We start from the raw sequence: 25,110 nt of genomic DNA on the forward strand, positions 1-25,110 counted from the left end.
GAGGAGCGCAACCGCAGCGCGACGCGGCTGCACCGCGCTGTGGGGACGGAGCGGGGGCGGAGCCGGGGCGGCGGCGAGGGGCCGGCGGCGGGGAGGCCGCCCGGCAGCCCGCCCGCCCGCCCCCGCGCGCCCCCGCGCCCGCCGGACGCGCCCGCCGGACGCGCCCTGCCGCACCCGGCGGCGAGGAGGCGGGGCGCGGGCGCGGCCGCGGCTGGGCCCGCGCTCGTCTCCGTGGCAACGGCGAGGAGGCGGCGGCGGCGCGGCGGCAGCGTCCACCCGCCGGTCACCTGACCCGGACCCGCCGGTCACGTGATACGGTCCCCATCGTCGCCATCTTGAAGCGGTGGCCGGGGGTGAGGAAAAAATTTTTCTTTTCTCCCTTCATTAAAGCCCAGGTACCGAGCGGGGCGGGCCCTCGCCGCCGCCGGGGCGAGCGGGCAGCGCCGGCGGCCGGCAGGTAGGGCGCAAGGCGCGGCGCCGGGCGGGCGGGCAGGCAGTCAGGCCGGCCGGCCGCGGGGCGGCGCGGCGCGCCGCAGCCCATGTGCGGAGCCGCGGGCGGCTGCGGCTCCCGGCGGTGCCTTCCCCGGGCCGGGCCCAGGCCGCGGCCGCCTTCCTCTCCTCCCCTCCTCACCTCACCGCATCGCCTCCCCGGCGGGCCAGCTCCCCGCGGCTCAGGCCGCCGGAGCGGCAGGCGCCGCTCCTCGCCCGCCCTGGGGCGCCGGGCCCGCTGCTTGAGGGCCGCGCCGGCGGCACCTGCGCGATATAAAGCGGGGGCCGCCCGGGGAGTGGCGGCAGGTGCGGGGGCGGCCGGCCGAGGGCGCGGAGGGGCAGGGGGGTCCCGCAGGAGGGTGTCGCGGATCCGCGGCCAGACGTCCCCGAGCCGCAGTCCCGGGGCAGGGGCTCCGCTGTCCGGGGGCGGCAGTTGGCAGCAAAGAGCTCCCGCTGATGAAGTTTCCCTGCCCGCAGGAGCCGCGGTGTGATCAGTCCGGCCTCTCGAGTGCGGCGGTTGTGCAAAGCGGTGGTTGGCTTTTTCTAGTCCTGGAGGCATTTCACCCTGTCTCTGCCGGGCTCTCGAGCGGGTGTTTGACACAAGTGGAACCGGCAGCTCCAGCGCAGAGGCGCTTTCCTCTGGTCTGGATCTTCCCCTTCGGGCCCCTTTGTCATCCCCAGACCCCGTATTTTAATTACCGGGTGCGTTGTGCAAAGGGTACGTGCTGGCAGAGCAATTTGCCAGACTGAAGTTTTATGCCATGGGAGATTGAATCATCTTTGTTCTTAGTGAAAGGGAAAATATTTGCCTATTTAGCATTACTTACAAAGTTTTAAAAGTACCGAGTATAATTTAGAGTAGCACCATGTGCTTATAATTTTATTTAACTCATTCTCAAATTGAAAATATTTCAAGTAGACATTATTCCTTTGAGCACTTCATGTAATGTTAAATCTGCTTTCAGGGGGAAAAGCGCATTTGTTTACTTTTCATAACGGTTTTTAAACGTATTACAGCCAGTATGAAACAAACAACAAGGTATTTTTGTACAACTAAATAGAATGGTTTTCAAATAATAACCTTAAACTTTTTTTAAGTTAATATATAATTGGAGATATGTGAAATGGATAAAATTTTTCCTGGCCACATAGACAAGAGTTAGTCATTCAATATACTGCACCAAGCAGATAATAGAAATTGAAGCAGAAAATGCACATGAAGACATCTACTGTTTTATATTAAAAAAGTAAAATACTTGGATGTTTCAGTTTAGTAGTAACTCTGTGGATACGCACATTGATTCCTGTTAATAGGATGATACTGAACTTGAATTAAATAAGCAGGCTATTTGGTATACACTTATGTAAAATGACCCTTGTTTGTTTCAAATATATTTATTTTTTAATTTCTATCTCCTACAATTTATCTACGATTGCAGTGCAGTATTGATAATTTTTAATCTGCTTACAAAGATCCAGCTAAAGGCGTAAGGCCTTAAGTTGCTTAGTTTTCTAGTTATCATGGATCCAGTTGCCCTATGGCTTTATTTATTTATTTAATTAGTTATTATTTTATTAATTTTTCAATTTTAATGTAGATTTTAGCCACTACCAAGTAAATATTTTTCAAATTAACACTGAAAAATAGTAACACTGTAGAGAGTAGTCTTGTCTTTCTTAATGATTCAGAATTGACAAATATTGCTGCATTTTCAACTTGAAATATTTTACATGAGCATATGAAGTGTGAACGATATTAACATTGCTTATACTGATAGTTCCCGAATTGTAAGTTGAATGGCAAATAAAGGTAACTTGAATAGTTCTGCCCAGAATTTTTCTGTAGTGGGAAAGGGGCACCACAGAACCCATTCTCATATGTCTGCTCATTATAATGCTGTATACTAAAGCCATAAGCAGAAAAGAGTGGATTTCATGACTCTTTAGGACCAGTTCTGGAAGTTCTGGCTTGGCCTGTGTATGTTTCGGGGGGGGGGGGGGGGGAGGAGGGAATCCACATGAAAGAACCTGGGATAAGTTTTCAAGGATGACTGATAAAAGAAATATCTGGCATCTCTTTATGTTCTAAATTTTATATATAGTACATAGAAATATATATTGTGTATAAAATATATGTGTGTATATATAGTGGAACTTGAATAGGTTATTTTTAGACATTTTTTCAGGATTAAATTCCACTATAAGTCTTTCTGTCTGGCTCCTCCACCCCTTACCCCACAGCTTTGCCCACATCACAAAGTATGTTTTCATGTAAATTTATACATATTGGCTTCTAATTTAACCTCCAACAGTACCACATTGTTGCCTGTGTGTGCTGGTTTTGGCTGGGATAGAGTTAATTTTCTTCCTAGTAGATGGTATAGTACGGTATTTTGGATTTAGGATGAGAATAATGTTCATAACACACTGATGTTGTTAGAATGTGCTCGTTTTGGCTGGGATAGAGTTAATTTTCATCACAGTAGCCAGTATGGGGCTATGTTTTGGATTTGTGCTGGAAACAGTATTGATAATCCAGCGATGTTTTAGTTATTGCTGAGCAGTGCTTACAGAGAGTCAAGGCCTTTTCTGCTTCTCACCCACCCCACCGAGGAGGCTGGGGGTGCACAAGAAGCTGGGAGGGGACACAGCTGGGACAGCTGACCCCAACTGACCAAAGGGACATCCCACACCATATGATGTCATGCTCAGCACATACAGCTAGGGGAAGAAGGAGGAAGCGGGGGATGTTCGGGGTGATGGCGTTTGTCCTCACAAGTAGCTGTCATGCGTGATGGAGCCCTGCGCTCCTGGAGATGGCTGAACACCTGTCTGCCGAGGGGAAGCAGTGAATGAATTCCTTGCTTTGCTTTGCTTGCATGCACAACTTTTGCTTTACCTATTAAACTGTCTTTATCTCAACCCAGGAATTTTCTCATTTTTACCCTTTCGATTCTCTCTCCCATCCCACCAGAGGGGAGTGAGCGAGGGGCTGTGTGGTGCTTAGTTGCTGGCTGGGGTTAAACCACAACACTGTGGTTTATGGTTAGAAATGTTTAAAGGAAGTGTACGTGGAAATAGTTATTGCCTTTAGCTTCCCCTCAAAACAGAAAACAATTACTCTTCATAATTTTAGTACCTATTGATTTTCCGCACAATTAAGGAATTGTAGAAAAAGCTACAATTAGTAGCTTTTCTAGAAAATTACATTTATAATAAGAAGTATGATTTGACATTTGAATGATCTTTCGTACAGTCATAGCGAAATGACTGATGCAAGTAAATACCAGAACTACTTTCTTTTCCTAACATTTCAAGGAAAAAAAATGCTTATTTTTGTAAATTGTGTTCTTGCAAATTGTTGTTTGCTTTAGGAGACATCAGTGTATCAGAGTAAGTATGTTAGGAATACATTCTCATGTCATATCGTGGCTTTTAAACATAAATATGCCAGTTACTATTGATCGGTATATTTAAGTGTCTAGTATTCAAATGCGTAGTCCTTGTAAAGAAAAAGACAACAGCTGTAACAATGCTAATCAGCCTATACTTGAAAAATATTTATCCTGCCCTTGTACAACTTGGAGGCAGGCAGTGATAGGCTCTCTTGGAATTGTTCTGTCCAGCTGTATTGAATAGCATCTACGCTGTCCACTAAATGTCCTCAAAATCTTTGGCTATTTATATAGCCATCCTGAAAGTTTTTATTAAGTCAGTGGCATTAGGCTTCCATATTTAGGAGAGGGAGAAATCTGAATAGTACTGGGTTGTATTTTTATTGTTCTGCATGTATAAATTTTAATTTTTTTATAAAACCCTTTCTCCTAGGTATTATGGAAGAAGGAAGCAGCGTTGCACTATTGATGCCAAATATTGGGGAACAGGAAGCTGTGCTGATTTCTGAAACAGTCATTGGCCCAACACTGCAGAACAGTGAAGATCAGAGAAAATGTAAAACTGATCCACTAATCCATGTTATCCAGAAACTAAGCAAAATAGTTGAAAGTGAGAAGTCACAAAGATGCCTTTTAATAGGGAAAAAACGTTCCCATCCTAATGCTTCTGCACAGCCCTTTGATGCAGACGATCTTTGTGAAATCCCAGCTAAAACGATTGAGCTATCTGTTATTGCTACTAAAAAGACTGAAGAGTTACAAGCAGGTTATTTTGTGACTGAATGTCTTCCACAAAGCAAAAAAAAGGTGACGTGCTACCAGTGCAGTCTATGTAAGTTTCTATCACCTTCTCTCTTAACACTACAAGAACATATAAAACAACATGGGCAGAAAAATGAAGTGATATTAATGTGCTCAGAATGTCATTTTGCTTCCAAAAGCCAAGAAGAACTTGAATCCCACTTCCAAAATTACCATGAGAATGATGATAAAAAGAGCATCCAGACAAAAGTGCAGCAATGCGTAAATGTCGCTAGTTCATTTTTGCAAGGGCCAGTGGAAGGAAGTATCAAATCAGGGACTGATCAGACAGGAAATCTGGAATGTAAAGATATAAATCAGTCTACTCATGTGCCTGAAATGGGTAGGAGAAAATGGTATACTTACGAGCAGTATGGCATGTACCGGTGTTTAATTTGTCGGTACACCTGTGGTCAGCAAAGAATGTTGAAAACGCATGCTTGGAAACATGCGGGCGAGGTCGATTGCTCCTATCCTATCTTTGAGGAAGAAAATGAAACTACCAGCTTGTCAGAGACAGTTGTAACTCACACACCTCATAGCATGGATACAGTTGTTCTTTCTTTGGAAAACAATGAACTTGATATCCATAGTGAACCTTCTCTTCAACTTCAGATTTGCAATTCTGAGCAACTGTCATGTAAATTGCCAGTAGGAACAAATTTAAAAGAGGAAGAGATGTTAAATCAGTCTCTAGTGCATTCTCCTGCTACAGAGGTTTTAGAGGAGACTGTATCAGATACAGAACAGGATAATATGGTAACTGATAGCCTACTTTCATCAGCACAGAAAATCATCAATTGTAGTCCAAATAAAAAGGGTCATGTTAATGTAATAGTAGAGCGTTTGCCAGGTGCTGAAGAAAGTGTCTTACAAAAGCCTTTCTTGATGAACACTGACATTGAAACAGAAAAAAAATTAATCTCTGAGGAGTCCCATGTTAGTTGTGAAGAACCTGGTGAAGTTTATCGTTCGGATGAAATTCAAGAAGTGATAATAGGATGGAATAATACCGAGAAGAAAGATAATGAATTAAGCTCTAATAAAAACGTAACAACTGATGAAAATGTGCCTCCTGCACGAAGAAGGACAAATTCAGAGTCTTTGCGCCTACACTCATTAGCTGCAGAAGCTCTTGTTACAATGCCTATCAGAGCTGCAGAACTAACAAGGTCTAGCTTCAGGACTCTGACTGGAGAAGATGCGGTGGATGCAGGTGCAGGGCAGGGAGAAGCTGATGGCCCATGTGTGGCTCATTCTAAAGTGGTATCCTCAGTTAAGAATCCTTCAGAAGAGTTTAGTGGCTTAAACCAAAATGAATGTGCAATAGTTGAGATACAGAAAGAAAGGCCAGAGTTATCGGAAGCACCAATTAAAATGGGCATCAGTATGTCACTGCTCACTGTCATTGAAAAACTGAAGGAGAGGACAGATCAGAATGCTTCTGATGATGACATTTTGAAAGAATTACAAGACAACGCACAATGCCAAAGTGCAAATGATGCAAATATTCCTGGAAGTAACCTAGTAGAATATATACCTAATGTAGATCGACCCTACCGCTGTCGCCTCTGCCATTATAGCAGTGGTAATAAGGGCTACATAAAACAACACTTGAGAGTCCATCGTCAGAGGCAGCCATACCAGTGTCCTATCTGTGAACACATTGCTGACAATAGTAAGGATTTAGAGAGCCACATGATCAACCACTGCAAAACAAGAATGTACCAGTGCAAGCAATGTGAAGAATCCTTTCATTATAAGGTAAAGTTCTTTCCTGTGCCTGTCTATAATAGCTAAATAACCTATTTTGCTACTTTTTTAATAACTCGTGATCCCTCTTTCTAACTTAATTCAGTCTGACACCCTGGCTTCTTTGTCATTACAATTGGGGATTACTGCCAGCAGCACTTTCTGAATATATAATTCAGCTATAATTATTCTGCCTTACCCACTGAAGTAAACTTGCTTCCTCACATAAGTTATTTTCCTGAGAACCATCTTATGGATGTATTAATATGTTGTTTTTCTGCCCACATGTAGCAACTATAGGAAGAAATAGAAGCATCAGAGAATTTAATAGTTGAAACTTTAACGGAATGCTCAAATGTGCCCGCTAGTTGTGAGTGTGTGCAAAAGTAATCGTGGCATTTGGGGGTAACATGAGACACTTTGAAGCAGAAACTCTTTTCTTTTTTCCTCTGTTGTTGTGTTGGGCTGGATGTTCTGTAGAACTTAGATCTGAAAGATTACACAGCAGAACAGAATAATGTACTTCTGCCATTTATATAATCCTTATTTCAAGTATTAGTGCTGGTGAATGTGTTCCTATGTACTCAGTTCAGTACTCAGGAATATAGAATAGATAGCATCAGTATCTAGCTGTACAACTGAAACTGTAGGCACTGGTATTGTAAATTTTCCCATATTTACCATTGTTTGGTCCTAGTTTGAAAAAATGTACGGGTAAGGTAGTAAAAGGTTCTCTCTCCCCTCTCCTCCCCAAGCAAGTAGAAACAGGAATAACATATTCTTAAGTCACTAGGCTATACGAAAACTGAGTCAATTTTCACACAAGCCACCCTCTAACCTCTAATTTAATATTGCTTTTGGAGTATAATGATTCTGGAGGAAGAACTGTTTGCCACTTGTCTATGGGAATGGAGGAAGAAGGAAATTAATTTTCTAAATGAACACAAATTATATAATCCTCTCAGTCACTCTCATCAATCCTTTACGTTATTAATTAATGTTATTTACTTTGTTTTGTTTCTAGTAAAATTACCTGAGGGATAATCTGTATATATGTTAACATACATTTTATAACAGTTGTCATTAAAACTTGAGTAATGATGTCACAAATTATTGCAATATTTGAAGTGACTAGTGTACGTTTGTAGTGTCTATTTAAATGTGGGAAATTGTTTTTTCAGAGCCAACTGCGAAATCATGAAAGAGAACAACACAGTCTTCCAGATATCTTTTCAACAGCTACATCTAACAAACTAATAGTTTCCAACGAAGTAGATGAAAGAGAAGGTACTGTTTATATTTACGCCTGAAATTACAAAAAGTCACTCATAACATTACTTCTGTTTGTATAAAACTGGTTTTAAGATCTCGTTCTTGCTGAAATGTCTTCATGCCTGTTCGTAACCTTATATGTATGTTCTTTTCAGTGTGCAAAACTTACCACAGTCAGTTTTGAGATACCTTACTGACATTATTGGTAGGTAACACATTTTTGGCCCCTGTAATTAGACCTTGTATTTCTTCTTATTAAAAACAACTGATATGGAGTATTACTCCGAATTTTTAAGAAAAAAATCTTTTTTTCCTTCCTTCAGCAGCTACGGTATTTTCCAAATCACCTACAGTAAACAAAAGAAAGCCTTTTTTTAAACTTACTGTAGTAATGTACTTTGCTGTCAGGATATACATACAATAATGTCCTTTCTGTGTTTAGAAATTTCTGTTTAATTATGGTAATGTCCAAAATGAGTCATTTGTTTTAGCCCTAGAGAGGGAAACGTAAGGCATTCTAAAAATGCAACCTGTATCTGTAATAGTTGCCAGGGTAACAGTAGGTATACATTTTCTAAATGTTTGTTTAACTGTGTATCTGCTTATAATTTAATAGTGTTTGTTTTAATAACAACAACAACAAAAACCCAAACCCTTGGTGTGTTAAAGTAGTGAAACAGGAAAAAATAGCCAAATTTTGAAGTTTAGGAGAAAATGTGGTCTTAAAGTCTTTGAATGCAGCATCTTCTCTGGTGAGTTAAAGTTACTGAAAATACTTACAGCATTTTTATTCTGAAGGCAACACTGTAATTATTAGTATTTTGCAATTCTAGAGCACTGTGGAAAAATACTAGTAATTATATTACCTCTGAACAACTGTGGGCTGAAGTATTTCCATTTTGTGCACATAGCTCTTTTTTGTCCTAACTGTGGCCTCTTGTTTGTTTAGATAGCAAAATGTGCACTATAATAGTACTTAGATTGCGGTTGAAATATCTGGGTTCTACTCTCACTTCTACAGCTGACCAGTGAGTGTGAAAGTACTCATTGAAATTAATGCAGCTACTTGTGAAAAAAGGTACCAACCAGCATGAGCCAGGGTGGATGGCTTGAACCATTAATGAGTTGTCCAAAGCAACACGGTACATGTCAGAATAAACTGAGATCCTTAACTCTTGACTTCTGTTGTCTTACATCACGCTGCCTCTTTTTCTGGCTCTCAGTATACAAGTTAGAAACTTAAAAGTTAATTACCTTATCAGCCTCAGGTAAAATGACTCTTCCCAACTCCTTTTTGCTCTCATCAACGCAGAAGGCATTTCAATTCAGGAAATTGATCTGTAGTGCTTAGTACATCCCTAAGACCTAAGCCCGAGAGAGCCATCTGAAGTCGGGGGGAGACAGGAAAAAGGCTAGGGAGGGTCTGCTGGTAGTGGGAACGTTCCCCATTAGGTAGTGGGGGTTTTTTCTTCAGAAGAAATAGCATAAATGTTTTAATGGAAGTGATAGGAAAGAAAACATTGTTAGTTTAGCTGGCTAGAAATATCTATGAGCACAGCTTGGACTATTACTTCTGACGCCGTTTTGTTTGTTTTAAACCAGGATTTTTTAAAATGTCATGGTACAGGAATAACTACCTTGCAACGCCTGAAACATGTCAGATTTTGGGCAATACTGTACCTTTTGAGCTAAAGTCCTGTTAAGGTAACTGAAAAACAAGATGCCTATCTGCTTTTGAAAATAGTATGTTTTAATCAGGTGGTTTTAGAGTTTATATCCTGATCTTGTAACTTAACTTCCATGAAAGAGGAGCTCCTGTTCGAGAAAACTGCCTGCTTTCAATTTAATTACTTTAGAGATTTTTTTTAAATATTTTTTGCTCATTATTGTCTTATAAAAGTGTTACCGCCATGCACTTTAATTAATTGTTTGCCCCACATGAAATTTAGTAATGTGGCTTGAATGAAAACAGTTCTACTTTTAAACTTTTATTAACTCATACTGTGGAATGCTTACATTATTTCAGAACCAATTTATAATCAAATTGCAACACCACTGCAGTACAGCAATCTCTTGTCAAACAGATGTCATCCCTATAAAGCGACACAAAACAAAGAAGTTTATGGCAAAGCATCTGCTCGTGTGAAAGATGCCTGAGCTGGAACAGTTTCATATCTTGTTTATGAAATAGTTGGTCCTAAAAGTCTCTTTATTCATCATGGTTGTACAATAAATTAAAAGGGAGCATTATGACACTGGATATGATCGGATTGTAAATGTCTAATAATGAAGGAATAGGGTAATAAGCAGCATTACAGGAGCACCTGTTACTGCTGCTAGAACAAAGATCTGTCGTTTCCATGTTCGCTTTTAAGAGACCTGATACCCTCCATCCAGAAAGCAAAAAAGGCCCCAAACCCACAAGAAATAAGCCAGTGGGAGGGGGAGGGGGACACAACTGCTACTTTGCAACAGTGAGAGATTATATGATGTATTATAATTTATGTGCATTTTGTTGAAGGAATAAATATAAAGTAGTGATTGGTATAAATAAGTGCTCCTAAGTGTGCGCTACTGGGTGGTTAGCCACTTATAACTATGCAATGGATAATATGTTTGCATAATGCTTTAAAAATGTCATTAGATACTGTTTGTTTTAAGCTGCCTGCCCAATAAAATACCAAATTCATAACAGAAAATACATTTGGAAGCAGTTTATTCTAAAGCTGCAGAATTTAAGATGGAAAACCCATTCAAGTAGAGCATGCAATAGCTTAACTTTCACACAATCCCTGCTTTCCCATAGATCTGCAGCCCAGTAAGTGTCTTCGTATTCATTTGAGGTCTTCTACATAAATGTGCATTCATAAAAGTATAATTGTAGAAATACAAATTCCAAAGTCTCCCGGTATATAATTAAGATGGTTTTGATAACTTACATTAAAAAAAACTAATAAATTTTACTATATGAGCATATTGTAGGAAAAATTCTGATATATTTTGCTTTAAGTTTGACTTGCAAAGAGTGCATGTTATATATTCCATATTATTTTTTATAAGAAAGCTAGAAGAGTGGGCACTGTGTCATGTTTTAAAGTAGAAAATATAAAATATTTTTTTCTGTTATCTTGATACACAGAATTATTCAAATTTTATTTCAGACTGTCTTTGTATTCAGATTGCTATTTTATTTTATATGACATACTATATATTCTTCAGAATAACCCTCTGGGATTATCAGCCCTGCCTAATTACTTTGCATCTTGAACCAAAAGTGCTGGATTTAGGAGTTAAAGTTTAATTAGTGGTAATTTTCCATTACTGTTTAAGTTAGCTGTGTGACTGTATCTCTCAGAATAATATATCTAAAACTTTTCTTGACATAATTCAGTGCCCACCTATGGAAAAAAAAAATCAAAGTGAAAAGTTGAACTTCCATTTTGGATGACTCGTTCTACTGGTTTATTCTGCAGTGTCTCCTTAAAGAGTTTTAACATAAAGATTCTTAATTGTTGCTTTGATAATGAAAAGATTCAGCCTGGGTTATTGGAGTCCAGCATCATCAAGAAGAAACTCAAGAACAAAATTATCGTTACAAAATCTGTTCAATATTTTGGACTCAGGGACGGAACTTCTGTTTTCACAATAAACTCTACAGTTCCTCCTGAGTTCAATCTGCTTGTCTCATTCCTCTCCTCTCTCCCTTTTAGCTAAAAGGAATTGAAATTCAGGAGGTGATAAAGGAGGGGGGTTTGGTCAGTTTTTATTACTCCAAACTGGAGAGAAGTTCGTGGTATTTGGACTTAAGCAGAGACGTGTCTAAAAAGTCTACTTTCCATCTTTTTGGACAGTCACTTATTTCAAATTTCAAGCTTGTCTGTCTTTTCAAACTGCAAGTTGGAACAGTGGCGGACAGACCCTCCTCTCAGTGTGACGTGGACTTTCAGGGCTCTTGACCCTGACAAGCCTTCAACAAAATTCTTCAGGATTCAGAATAGAGTGATCCCATGTGGGAAATCAGAACTTACATTTTTCAGGGAGGGGAGTTATTTTTGGTTTGGGGAGGAGCTGGGCAGCCTGGGAAGCGGATCACCTGCTGATATTATCAGAGTTCTTAAGGCAATATCTACTAAAAAACATCCAGCTAATACACCCTTTTCTGTTCCGCTTAGGATCTTCTGGTGTATCCTACTAGTAGTAAACCCCTTCACAACACAAAGTAATGATTTGTTTGTTCTGGAGATGTGCTTCATATGAGTATGAAGAGTTTCTGAATTCTGTTCTTGCAAGATTTGAGCTTTACTTTGTCTCCCACACATTATTTATTGAATCTTATATTTATTTTGGTTTGGGGGTGTACTTTAGTAATGATCTTTACCCACCAGAGAAATCCTCTAAGGATCTTTATCGGAGTTTCTTCAAAGCCCATGTACGTAACTGAGAGCAGTGGCTTGACCGTTCAGCCAGCTAATAAGAATTTGGTGTAAAGACAAAATGAACTTGAGCACCTTACTTGCACTTAGGGGAAAAAAAAGAAGTAGAATTACTTAGGCTAGTGAAGAGGTTAGATGCAGAAAGAAAACCCTTTGATTTTAGTTCGATGTTTCTTTTGGCAGTAGTGCTGATTTAAACAGCTCCAGCATTGGTGTTCTTTCATGTTTCTGCTGTTCCCTCATTTGGGGAGTGCGTGAAGGCTGCACAATAGGCTGGAATGGGAAAATGACCTGCATAAAAAATACCATCCCTCTTCCCGAATGTTAATATTTTAACCCAAATCAGTTCCATTATTCAGTGAGGGAGCAGGGATAGGGCTGTTTAAGTCTACACACTGACATCTCAAAAATATTCAAACTGTGTGCTTGCAGGCACACATTTTCCTATGTTAAATTAGTCATTAGCCCTTGTCTCTGCAACCATTAATTTTTCAAGAGTCTCTTTCATTCTGGAAAGAAAAAATGATTTTTGTTACAACTGCTTTTTAGTAATTTGGAGAAGTTCCAAATTATTTCTTAACACATCTGGTCAATATCTATTTTTTTTAATCATCTCAGATCCTTCTGCAAGTGTGAGTGTATGTGGATGATAAAGAGGATTTAGATGCTTCAGGGAGACCTTTTGCTTTTCTTTTGTATGTTCGCCAGTTTAAAACTTGTCCTTTCTCAATGCCCATCTTTTCCCTTGATTTGATCCATTCTGCAAAGCAGTGAAACTGCCGGGTTCAGCAGTTCCCACATTTTGTCACCTTTTGCTGTAACACAGGATTTTAACCCAGCTGCAGGAAGAAGAGAAGTGTCCGCGTAGAGAGAAAGAATGTGTTTTCCTAAAATTTTAATAATTCCAGTAAATGGTAGGGCGAATGCAGAACAGCATGGTAAATAAACTATACCTTTATTATCTTTGTGTCCATTGCCAGTTTGCTCCAGATACTTTAAAAGTATTAAATATTTATAGATATTTAAAAGTATTACTTTAAAATGTCTATTCATGTTTCGTAATTCAATTGTGCTGAAATTATCATCTAAGAACTCCTTACAATGCTGAATGCAACTCCCTAAAATAATGGATTTTGTTTCATATAGGAAATAAGTCTTCAGTTCAGAAACTGTATAGATGTGATGTATGTGACTACACAAGCACCACTTACGTTGGTGTCCGAAATCACAGACGAATTCATAACTCCGATAAGCCATATAGGTAAGTGTCTCAGTTATTGCTGGCGAATGCCACTTGCCTGGTTTACTTGTTTTAACTAAAAAGGTTACTTAATTGCTCATGCAATTTTGAAGATATTGTTAAAGAATTTCAGTTACATAATTTTACTGCAGATTTGAAGAAGCCACACTTGCTGGTCGACTCATGCTGTGTAATTAAGATTTGCTAACTTTTCCAGGATGCTTCTTTTGCTATAGCAGACTACTGCATGTTTTCAGTTTAAAGCATTCAGATGTGGAAAGGGAAATAATAACATTGTAATATTGAACTTTGGCGAATAGTAATAATATATTTCTTGAACTCCTTCCACACTTCAAGTTCATTTCGGATTTGCTATATTGCAAAGTGTTCTCCATTGTCATATTGCTACTTTGCACACTGGCTTCTACAGAGTGTGGCAAAATTCTGCCCTTTGTCTTGTTGCCAATCCCCTCATCTTTTTCACAGGTTTCAAACAATATTAACACACTCACTTAGGATCAGAATTTATAACTTTTCTACAAGGATGTTATATGGATTTATATCGAAACTTTGATATCTAAAATCACCTGTAATACTATAGTTCAGGTCCCCAGCAGAAAAATAAATCATGCATTTTTCTGTTGGTTGCTGCATAAATTCCTGCAAATTCAATCTATGCTCATTCATTGTGGATCTCTGTCCCTCTCTAGTGGCTAGAAAATAGATCCGAGTTAATAGAATTTTTGAGCTAATATACTTCTATCTTTTTAATACAAATTCTGGAAACTCAACACCTTGAAATGCTGAGCTCAGCCAAGGACTTTCTCTTTTGGATAAACAAACCCGGAAGACGTGTTGTATTTTGATTTGTGCATTATAATGATATCCCAGAACACTAGCAAAAATTTGCAAGATGTTTGCTCAGAGAGCAAATGTGGAATACAAATAGATTTTTTTTTTTCTCCTCAGAATCTTCCCTGTTGCCATTATTTGTTTGTTAGTGGGGTTGGAAAGCAGATACTGTAGAGTGGCTTGTATGTGGTAGTTTTCTGAATTGGTGTTAGCCAGCCTGTTTGATTTAGGAACCCTTGAAAATTTTCCATTGGTGATATAGACTGCTGCGTACTAAATTTAAGCCTACTGATTTGGCTTGCTTTTCTTATTATTTTTTCATAAACCCCTTAGACAAATCTGCAGACCTGGTAGGATACTTAAGCCGCAGCCTAAAAACCATGAAGATCCAGTATTTATGGTATTTCTCCTTCTGAAACATGTATTCCTCAAGCCTTTCATAGTATCAGATAGCAACCTACTATATTGCTGCCATTTTTATAACTGTAAATATAATTTATTATTTGTTTGACAAAAATTGCTGGAAATTAAACTGTGTAGCCTCCAATGATACATTTTTGTAGATTTGATAGCTTCTGGATTTTAATACTGCACAATTAAGTCCTTTCAAAAATAAAGTGAGTAATCTCAAGTTAAGTATCCTGCAGTCTCAAACTGTTTCACACTATAGACCAGACTTAGTAAATATTGGACATTTTGCCATTTCAAAACAAGAAACAACTGAAGTCCTGATAAATACAGAGAGTTTTAGCTGAGCTTGATGGCTTCCGTTTCAATATGTTGTATACAGGAAGCTTGTGTGGTAGTATATTGATATTTGTGAATAGCATAGTATTTTGTGTGATAATCTAAATCCAGGGATCTAAATCTAGATCCAGACTGGTTTATATATTGTTTTTATACGAAGAATTTGTGACAGAAGTAAAAAAATAATAATTTAGACACCATGATGTGACACACTTGTCTTAGGGCACTTGAATCTAAATAAACTTCTCTTTCAGATATAATGCTCTGAAACGTAGACGTTTTATTACTAAATAGATAGTTTGGCTTTTAAAATGTCATGAGAAACATGGCTGTTCCTTTAAGTAGAACACATGTTCTTGAGGAACAAGACTCACTTCTAAATAGACTATGTCCCTTATAGCTCTTATGGTCATATTTTGCCTTCGCATAACATAGCCAAGCACCTTGCATCTACATCTCCCTTATACTTCATGGTGCTTACCAACTTCAGTAGAGGTGCACAAGACAGATGTCAGGAAGGAACATCGTCCATATGCCTTATGATTCTTGCTCAAAGGTAGAGGCTTTTTTGGGCTGCAAAAGATTCTCACAGTCCAAAAATTGAAAGTTAATGTCATCACTTGGACTTCTGTAAATATTGTTAGTCTTTAACTGTAGTCTTTCCAGATACCTTTGCTTTCTTATAGATTTTTATTTCTGGAATAGTGTTAGCAGTTAATTGTCAGATTAGTTTACTTGTTGTTGTCTCTTTAGATGTCGAGTATGTGACTTCGCCACCACAAATATGAATAGCTTGAAATGCCATATGAGGCGCCACCCCCAGGAGCATCAGGCAGTGCAGCTAATGGAACAGTACAAGTATGTAACAGTTCTAATTTGGCAAAAAGCTGTGATAGTAGTGATTTTGTTATGTGAAGATACAAAGCAGACTTCAGATCCTGTTATTTTCCCTCCTAGATTCATTCTTTGTTCCAGTGACTTTTTGGTTTGGTTTTTTTTTTGAGAGAGAAAGAGATTCGATGTGGCATTCCCAGGTGATGTTTACGCTGGCTAATTAAACATGTCCATGACCTCCCTCTGGTACAGTATTCAGCTTTTTCTTTCCAGAATGGGGTGGTTGCATATAAACTGCCTATTGCAAGTAGTTTCTGGACCCTGTTAATTACCAAAGCATGCATGGAACTGTATGGGAGAATGCATGTGCCAAAACCATGCCAGGGACACTTCTAACATTAAACATTATAGATTGTGTCATGGTTTAACCCCACTTGGCAACCAAGCACCACATGGCCGCTCGCTCCCCTCCCCACCCCTCTGGACTAGGGGAGAGAATCTGAAGAGCAAAAGTAAGATAAAGCTCATGGGTTGAGACAAGAACGGTTTAATAATTGAAATATAATAATGATGATGATAATAATAATAGTAATAATGAAAAGGAAAACAATGAGAGAGAGAGAGAGAGAGAAGGAAACAAAACCCAGGAAAAACAAGTGATGCAGCCGCTCAGCACCCACCGACTGATGCCCAGCCTGTCCCCAGCCAACTCCCCCTACTGAGAATGACGTCATATGGTATGGAATAGCCCTTTGGCCAGTTTGGGTCAGCTGTTCTGGCTATGCTCCCTCCCAGCTTCTTGTGCACCTCCTCGCTGGCAGAGTACGGAAAGTTGAAAAGTCCTTGACTTAAGTGTAAACGCTGCTTAGCAACAACTAAAACATCAGCGTGATATCACATTATTCTCATGCTAAATCCAAAACACAGCACTGTACCAGCTACTAGGAAGAAAATTAACTCTACCCCAGCCAAACCCAGGACAGATTGTTAAATTCTGGTACCCAGGAATGTTCTCAGGCTTCATTTAATATCCTAGTCTAGGCACAGCCTTTGCATATATGTGTTAGTTAGAATCCAGATTGGGATCACGCTGCCCTAGTTAAGAATTAATATGAATAGTCATTATGTTTAATTGATGAGTGTCCTTTATAGTTTGTCTATAGATATATGTGGTTTATATATATATATATATATATGAGAAAGTTGGCACAAATATGTGCAATCATTTACTACTAACTTGCAACAAAAAATAAAAGCTGGGAAAGGAAAGAAAATCAGGTATATTCTGAACATTTCTTAGTGGAAGACTTTAAAGGCAATAGGAAGAATCCAAATAAATCACATTCACATAAGGGTTGCTTCTCAAGAAAATCTGCTTCTACAACTTCAAAGTCCTTCCACTTCATTTTTTCCCCAAAACGTTCCTAGTAGCATTAAGTTCTATTTGGTCTGTGGTCACACTTCATACAGTATTGCTGAGTGCTCTTAGTACTACTAGGAGATTACTGAAAACCTCCACACTTTGGTCCCCATGCATCCCCATGGAAATAGTCTTATCAAAAGCTGCAAGATAATCGTTTCCTCACTAGATCAATTTAGGATACACTTGAACAGTAAAGTTTAGTAATTCAACATAGGTCAACCAGTAGGGTTCTACTACTAAACTCAATGGTAAAATAATTTTATTTCTCTGGGAATGTCTTGCATATACTGTAACTATACATTAAGTATACGATCATAAAGTGTAGTGCATCAGGCTAAAAGCTGTTGAGTTTCTGTGTCTTTGATGTTAAAGCAGTCAACAGCATTTGGCTTATGATATTGTTCTCTGCAACATAAATCTGATTAGTAAATCACCTGAGTAAATTAATGTACTTCAAACAATGAGACTGTAATTCAAAGGGGATAAAAACAAACACTGAACTGTTGCTTCATTCGCTGTGTTACCAACCCACTGACCAAGCTGTGTTAGTGGCAGAGAAAAATCATATATATAATAAGACTAGTGGAATACATGTGGATGGAATTAAGATTATTTGTTGATCTTTGTGTTCTGCAAAAAATTATTTTGGCCTAATTTTATCTATAAATTAACTATAAGGTCTGCCTTTTATCCTATTTTTAATGATGCCATTATTTTGTAACAGCCTTATTAGAAATATTAAGATTTTCAACCTGAGAGTGAACTTGCCTATATTTGAAAGCATCCATTTTCTTTATAAGGCTTCAAATTAGAAGGAAAAGAGAAACATAGGCTAGTACATTCCAAATCAAGTAATAAAGTGAGCTGGAAGGACATGCCTGTTGTTCCCCAGCAGGACAGAATTATCTTGCTACATAAGCAAGGTAATGTACCATGCCTTCACCTAACTTGTGAGATTTTTGCTGTTCTCCACAATCTTCTGCTGAGCAGAAATAGTTTCCTGTATATGATTATTTGCAAGGCATTTAAGGATTATATCCTACTGTCATTAAAAGAAGTGGTAAAACTTTACTGAATTGTAGCATGTAACATGGTTTTATGTAGGCCTTCTTGTGTTTCCAGGTTATATTTCTGAAAAGGTCTTAAAAATTTACAAAAACTTCCTAGTATAGTGGTCATTTTAACAGACTCACCATAGTGTGACATACTGGGATCACACTGCTTGAGCAGAAAACATTTTACTCTCATTGAGGAATGAGATAGACTAAGATGCATTCCTAGCTGCAGTTTATTGGAACGAGGTTGCCTTTGATTGATCCTGGTCTTTTCTGTGTGATTTGAGAAACTGAAGACTTCCAAAGTAAGTCTAAGGGGTAGCTAAGCAAAGTAGCTTCCTTGTCCAAAAGACAAGGAGCTATGTCGTCTTTACCATGAGTAGTCTTCTGCTCTGGAGTGATGTCATGCAGTATCACTCATCTCCTTCATGCTGAGATGACTAATCTATCATGTTAGAAAACACTTGTAAAAAAACTCCTCTGTTGTGTGTTTATGTATGAAGAAAGTCCTGTGGGATTTGATCAGTCTTGGGTTATTTGTGTCCATAAATATACGCTACATCTCTATGTAAATAGGATTTATTCTTCAGGGTTTTGTTCTTTACTGTATAAGACAGCGTCTCATAGGGAAATAGAAAATTTAGTCTTGTGGTGCCCGAGCCGATGGAAACACTCTATGGACAAATTGTCACCTGTCTGAATCTCGACCTGTGAATATATTCAAAATCTGACTGGACACCGTCCTCGGCAACCTGCTCTAGCTGAACCTGCTTGAGCAGGTGGATTGGACTAGGTGATCTCAAGAGGTCCCTTCCAACTTCAACAATTCTGTGATACTTAAATAAACTGATCTATGCTACACCAGGAAAGGATTTATTAGTTCAGTTTAAATTATCAGTGCTAATTACACAGCTTCTGCTTGGTTCAGACCAATGGCAAAGAGAGCTCACTACCAGCCTGCCAGATACCACACCAATGTACTCCATGTTTCTGCAGTCATCATAACTATTGCATTTTTGCAGTATTTCAACAGTTTTAACAGGCGAAACAGATAAGATTTTAATTCAGTTGTTTAAGAAGTCAGAAAAAGCAAACTTAAATTCTCAGACCCTAAAAATAGTCTTACCTTTCAAAATGAAACTTGGTAAACTAGCTTGACCTAGTTATGAAACTGAAAAGGGGGACTGAGGAGAGAATTGACATAGAATCATTGAATCGTTTAGGTTGGAAAAGACCCTTAAGATCGAGTCCAACCATTAACCTAACACTGCCAAGTCCACCACTAAACCATGTCCTCAAGCACCACGTCTACCCTTCTTTTAAATACCTCCAGGGATGGGGACTCAACCACTTCCCTGGGCAGTCTGGTCCAGTGCTTGACAACCCTTCCAGGGAAGAAATTTTTCCTAATATCCAACCTAAACCTCCCTTGGCGCAACTTGAGGCCATTTCCTCTTGAAATTGTGTATCTCTCTGTTTACTCATCCTTTTGGAAGAACTAATCTATTACTAAACTAATAAAATTTAACTTCTAAATGTTTCTCTTTTTCTTTCTCCACTTTTTTTTTCCTAGGTGTTCTCTCTGTGGATATGTATGTAGCCATCCTCCATCCCTGAAGTCCCACATGTGGAAACATGCAAGTGACCAAAATTATAACTATGAACAAGTGAACAAGGCTATTAATGATGCAATTTCACAAAGCAGCAGGTATGTCTGATTTACTTTCAAGCCCTATCATCTAGAATTTTCAAAGGACCCAACTCTGATCCAAAATAAAGTTCCCGTCAAAAAGCAACAACTGTACCTTTTGATATTTTTTTCGTTTTTTATTATTATTTCAGGTTTCAAGGACAACTTCCTGACAAAACCTTATTGGAAGGCACAGATGAAAGTACAGTACCTATACTAGGAAGTTCAGACAACTTGGTGTCTTTTACAGAGTCTATTAACCAGACTACGAATGAAATTTCAGGTTCTGATGAAAATGAAAAACCTAACTTGATGAATACCTCATGCAGTTTAGAAAAGAACTCCACTCTACCCCATCTTGGCACAGAATATTGTGTTCTTCTCTTCTGCTGCTGCATTTGTGGTTTTGAGTCTACCAACAAAGAAAATCTGCTGGATCATATGAAAGAACATGAGGGTGAAATCATAAACATCATTCTAAATAAGGACCACGGCACAACTCAGAGCACAAACTAGGTGAAGCAGTAAGTTAAGGAGAGGGTTTCCTAGAGTGAATATTTTCTTTCTTTGCTAATTTTTGCCTGAGAAACTTGCTAAAGAGAAGAATTGCAAGCAAAACTTGATTTGAACATCCTGAGTCCTTGTTTCAGTAGGAGTTCAGTATTTTAACCAGGGATCGATGAATCATTTAAGAGATAAGTATAAGGAGTGGGGAACAGAACGATCCATTTGAACCTGTTATTTCTCTCTATGGTGCCAAGAATGTAGGATTGTTGGGTTTTTTTTCTTTTACTGTCAGGTACTAGTCAGTAATAATGAATTAGTACAGTATGTTGAAACCCAAAGGTATGAAAGCTTTGTATCAATTGAGAAGCTTTTTTCTTCCTCCCTGTTTGTTGTTTTCCAAGTATTTCAGCAAAGAACTTTTTTACCTACATTTTTGAAACTGGCAACAGACCAAATACAGATTTTACAATACGATCTCATAAGCCCCACTGCCTGGATTCTGGAAGGTAGGGAGAAGGACGTGGGTGAGGGCATGTGTGTGCTTGCATGCATGCATAGGCATTTCATTTCTTCCAGTCTATTTTTAAGGCCTTACAAACTCCTAAGTTGTCCTTCAACAAAGACTGCTATCCTTTCTATTGATTTAGAGCAGTAGGAGCTGAAGAGCCTAGAGCATTTTGCTAATATCTATTTTTCTGATTGGATCCTAACTAAAAAACTGCTATGTTTTGAATTGATAGTGTGTAAAAGTTCCTTTAGAATAATGACCTACTGTTTCTTAATGGTTTTCTTGACACATTCAGCAGAACTATTTTTTTAAAAAAAAAAAGCTTATCTTATGTCACTTTTAATTTGTGGTGATTACTTTGCAGTATGTATGAGCAATGTTTTTTAATGAGAACAAGATACTAACAACAATTGCCACAAAGAGATGTAGATTAAACCTATGTAGATTCCTAAAGCTGTAGGTGAGCACAAAGTGGGACTTTGAGAAATGCCTACATGCTTTGGAGTTTTTTGAAATCCCACTGGCTGTCTAAATTTCCCATTTGTCTGGCAGAGCTGTAACTGTAGAAATATTCAGTGAAAGATAAGAGTAATCTTCCTGTAGAAAATCATATTTTAAAAAAAAAAAGGCAAACAGTATTTTAAGCAAAAACTGTCTCCAGTCACTTGTAGAATAAATTTTACTAGTGCATATAATATGGATTCATAAAGGGAATTAGGGATTACTTTGTTTTCTAAGAAACACATAGAAATCTCTCCCTTTTAAAGCCTTTAGCTTCTAAAATTACAGTGCCTTTTTTTTTTTTTTACAGTTACAGCAGTTTGCAGTAGAAGACATTCACCTATGTATCAGTTTGGAATATTATTATACTGGCTAATTACCTGGCAACTTTGTTGAAGTTATTTATAAAGTTGGCTACTTAAATTGTTTGAAATATATGCTTCAATCAGGTGAAGTAGTAGCACTTCCAAAGGAGCCCTTTAGCAGCCAGATTTAAACTTTCTCGTTTGGGCATGTATTTTTGCTTTTAATGAATGGCAGACGCACAGAAGCATGCCTAGTTCCTGACATGGGGATGCAGTTACCTGATTTTTAGTAGCTCATTACTTAAAAAATTACTTACTCTTAGAAAAATCGTATTTTATGGTTACTTCCTATTTATACATTTCTGCTAGCAGAAATAAGCTACAACTGTAAATCTAAGAAGGTGGCATATGTAGTGTACAGTCTATTGCACTATTGCTGACTAGAAATGGCAAACAGGAAAAGAAAACAACAAGTCTTGTTACGAATTTATGAAGCAGCACAAAATCTAAAGGCCAGGATAAAGGCACTAAGATTCCAAGTACATTTGATGATTTTTGTTTTCAAGTGATTTCCTCATTTTGACTTGTTCTTTTTGGGTTAAATATCTATTATTTCCTTTATAAATGAGATAGATAGCAGAAAGTACACATTTTACTTGAAAAATTGGTCAGGATATGTCAAAGCATTTTTGTGTCAGGTATTTAAGATGTTTAAATACATATGTGAAGTAAGTATACATTATTTTCAGTTAAAAATTATTTTTCATATTCCTACAGATGGATTTTACATTTGAAAAATATAATTTATTTACATGATCTCAAATTCAATTAGAGATAGTAAACTTTTAATGGGATATTCATACTGTCTTATTGACACCAATATTTTACCTTCAATATAGAATTCATGTGAAAATAGTACATTATCTGGAATACATCTCAACTTTCTGCTTCAGATATCCCATTTGTTGAAAAAATTAATGATACAAAGAGATCCGTAGTAATGCTAAACTACAAGTCAGTATTCACAGAAACAATATTTTGCCATATTGTTATTTCTGTGTAAAGGGATAATTATTTTAAAGTTGCTCAGCTGGTGAAAGATAAAAAGGTGAAAACCTTGCATTCATAAACTAAGAAGGAGATGGCAGTGAACCAAGACTTAAAAAGCAAGTAACCTTGAATCAAAATTAACAATTTTGGTGTGTGTGCAAGCCACACTTGCAGCATTGAGTATTATCATTATAATGGGATTACTAAGCAGGATGCGTCTATGCCATCTTGTTGCTTTTTTCTTTTTGACCGTGTGTTCCTATAAAATAGTAGGAAGTTTGTTCCCTCTAAAACCCTCTAAAAACCATTATCAATCCTAGCAAACGCCAACAAATAATTCTTTCCCGTATGCACAGAGATGCATTTTTTTTAACTGTCTCCATGCTGCTTGCCATTAGTTACCCACTCACAATTCCCATGGACTTTATCAGAAGTTCTGCATGTGAAGTAATTATAGACCTAGTTTTTCTGAAAGCAAATTATTCCTCAGGTTATCTGCTTTAGAAAGTGTATGGTTGGCTTGGTTGCATGTTATGTAAGGGTTTTTAAGCACATTTCAAAGTCACCAACGCTGCGGTCTTCCCCTTTCTTTAAGCTTTTAAAATATTTTCAGATCTTCTGTCACAGCACTATCAGATGATCAGCTATTCACTTGCTGTTTGTTTAAATTAGATTTTATTCTGTGATATGAACTATAACTTGCAGCTTTGTTTTAAATGCCTATACTTCTACTAAAGAGAAAACTTCCTTCATACTAGACTATACTGATAAATAGGTGCATATTTCATCTTTCCAATTTATGCTTGGCCTGGAAAAATAGAGTGGGATTCAGTCAGAGTTACTGTATTTTCCTCTTTCAGAAGCACTTATTTAATCATTTTTAAAAATGTACAGTTGGTGCTCAAAGTAACATTTGTTAAGATATATTTAATAGAAATTTACATTTGCATTTGATATTCATGGACATGGGTACATGTATTTTTTTAAGAAAAGGTATTGTAACACTATGGCACTGCTTTTATAGCCAAAGTATAAAAAAATTTAGAAAACTGACATGTAAAGACTGCAGTTAATTCTGATACTGTATCTTATTAAATAGGATGACTTTCATTTTATAAAATTATCCAGCACATTAAGCTGCATGCCTTAAGCTCTCTCTAGGATTGTGTTCCTGATAGATGACTGTTTGGAACTATGAAGCAAAGTCTGTAGTACTACTTTAACTACCTTCTGAAATACTGTACAATGTTAGAATAATTTATTTTGCTTTACAGGAGTTTGTCACGTATTGACTTTAATATTGTATTTTGGTAATAAACTTTTTTTGTTAAACACTCTAGTCACTTTTATTTGACCTGTATGAAATAAGAATATGGAAATTTCAAACACTGAACCAGTGTTTAGAGTGATGGGAATCTGTTTACATGAGAAAGTATTTGAAATACTTTACTGCCATTTCTCACTCTTGTGTCAAGTTATTACAGTTTTAATACTGTTAATACAAGTTTTCTAAAAGTAACTGTAGTAATGAAATATGAGACTACTAAGTCAAAATAGTTGTAAGACTGCATGCAGTTATAATGGGACAATGCTGAAGGACAGAACTGCGCTTTCAAAATTCATAATGAAGCTAGTGGGCGTTTTTTCCCTAATTTCAGTGGAGTGAAAGCCTTATGCAGCTTTTTTCAGGTAAGTGATTGACTCTTGCTTATCCATCACATAAGCTAAAACATACCTTGCAACCTAACTTTAAATATACAGCATATTTCTTGGCCTTGCTGGAGCTTTTCTTCCGCGCTTTTTCAGAAAAAAAATAAAAGTCTAACTCAGTTGCTGTTGCTGGCCAAGGAGAGAAAAGAGACAGTTCTGCCAGAGCAGCCATTGCTGGTATTCTCATGGTTTACATTTACATAAACAGGCTATCTTATTTCATTTTGTTGTTACTATTATGGCCCTGGGCCAAATACGTTGAAGTAAAAAAAGCTGGAGCTACAAATGGGTTTAGATGCAATGCTACAGAATGCTGTGTCTCGCAGCTTTTTCGCATTTTCTGTAATGCAAAACTCAGGAAAAAAAAGTTTCTGTAGTAGAATGTGGCATCCGAGTATTATCCTATTCACTGGACTAGAATACCTTGCTCACTTCAGCTTCATAAAGCAGAAGAGCCTCATCAGAAGTTACTTCCCCCCATAAATAGCCTGGTCTTGTGTGATCCAACTGGTATCCCAAGACACCTTATCTGCTGTGAAGCACATG

At 38.1% G+C, this 25,110-nt stretch overlaps 1 protein-coding gene across 8 annotated transcripts; it reads left to right on the plus strand.

Moving 5' to 3' along the window:
* Positions 1-201: 201 nt before the first annotated feature.
* On the plus strand, positions 202-24,204 carry ZNF507 (zinc finger protein 507). Of its 8 annotated transcripts, none has more exons than XM_087740005.1 (8): positions 202-457; positions 967-1,191; positions 4,318-6,449; positions 7,619-7,724; positions 13,289-13,403; positions 15,735-15,839; positions 19,867-20,001; positions 20,136-24,204. In XM_087740005.1, exons 3-8 carry the CDS (start codon positions 4,323-4,325, stop codon positions 20,497-20,499), a joined length of 2,952 nt encoding a protein of 983 aa, XP_087596131.1. In that variant the 5' UTR covers positions 202-457; positions 967-1,191; positions 4,318-4,322; the 3' UTR covers positions 20,500-24,204. The 8 variants fall into 8 exon arrangements, with proteins under 8 accessions (XP_087596131.1, XP_087596130.1, XP_087596135.1 ...); XM_087740009.1 differs by having other exon boundaries at positions 228-353; positions 967-1,207; XM_087740006.1 differs by having other exon boundaries at positions 228-353.
* Positions 24,205-25,110: the final 906 nt, after the last annotated feature.

Source organism: Nipponia nippon, unplaced genomic scaffold (assembly GCF_047370975.1).
Source record: "Nipponia nippon isolate SJK-2023a ecotype South Korea unplaced genomic scaffold, ASM4737097v1 scaffold_7, whole genome shotgun sequence".
Taxonomy (NCBI): Eukaryota; Metazoa; Chordata; class Aves; order Pelecaniformes; family Threskiornithidae; genus Nipponia; species Nipponia nippon.